The sequence below is a fragment of the Sinocyclocheilus anshuiensis genome, unplaced genomic scaffold, assembly GCF_001515605.1.
Source record: "Sinocyclocheilus anshuiensis isolate Anshui unplaced genomic scaffold, SAMN03320099.WGS_v1.1 C31772337, whole genome shotgun sequence".
Lineage (NCBI taxonomy): Eukaryota > Metazoa > Chordata > Actinopteri > Cypriniformes > Cyprinidae > Sinocyclocheilus > Sinocyclocheilus anshuiensis.
The window spans coordinates 1-500 of record NW_015604008.1 but is presented as its reverse complement, the minus strand read 5'-3'; the positions used below and the strand labels follow the sequence as shown (position 1 = coordinate 500).

The 500-nt window shown below is 53.4% G+C and overlaps 1 protein-coding gene across 1 annotated transcript; it reads right to left on the bottom strand.

Moving 5' to 3' along the window:
- Positions 1-6: 6 nt before the first annotated feature.
- LOC107682172 (E3 ubiquitin-protein ligase pellino homolog 2-like) lies at positions 7-442 on the bottom strand (the record flags this gene model as incomplete). The annotated part of the gene is made up of 2 exons (XM_016478508.1): positions 7-214; positions 313-442. Coding segments are annotated over 2 exons (292 nt in total), but the record flags the coding sequence as incomplete, so codon positions are not given.
- Positions 443-500: the final 58 nt, after the last annotated feature.

Below are 500 nucleotides of genomic sequence, written 5' to 3'. Positions count from 1 at the left end.
TGTGTGTGTGTGTGTGTGAGTGTGAGAGTGAGTGTGTGTGTGTGTTTGTTTTTCATAATTCTTTACCTGAAACCCAGTTAGGGTCAGTTTGAACGGAGCGTGTGGAACTGACCTGGAACATGTCTGTGAGGTTGTCATGGCAATACTCCACCACCACCGTCTGGCTCCTGGAGAGAGTGAAGGAGATGCTGTGCTGCCCCCTGCTGTTCACCGCCTGCAGAGAAAGGTCACAGAGCTTCACTATCCCACAATGCACCGCGTTTAATGCACTAAAGCCTCCAGAGGTGCTTCCTCGCTGAATAAAACACGCACCTTGCTGTCGTGTGGGTTGCTGAGGATGTGCACGGTGCTGGGCTTGACGCCGTTAGCTTTGGTCCTCCGGTGAAGAGCGAAGCGGCTCCTCTTGCGACCGCGGTCTCCTCCGGGAAGAGAGCCATTATACCTGCAGCACAGCAGCAGAGACTCGCGCTTCTTAGCATCTCATAGTATGAGGAACCGTA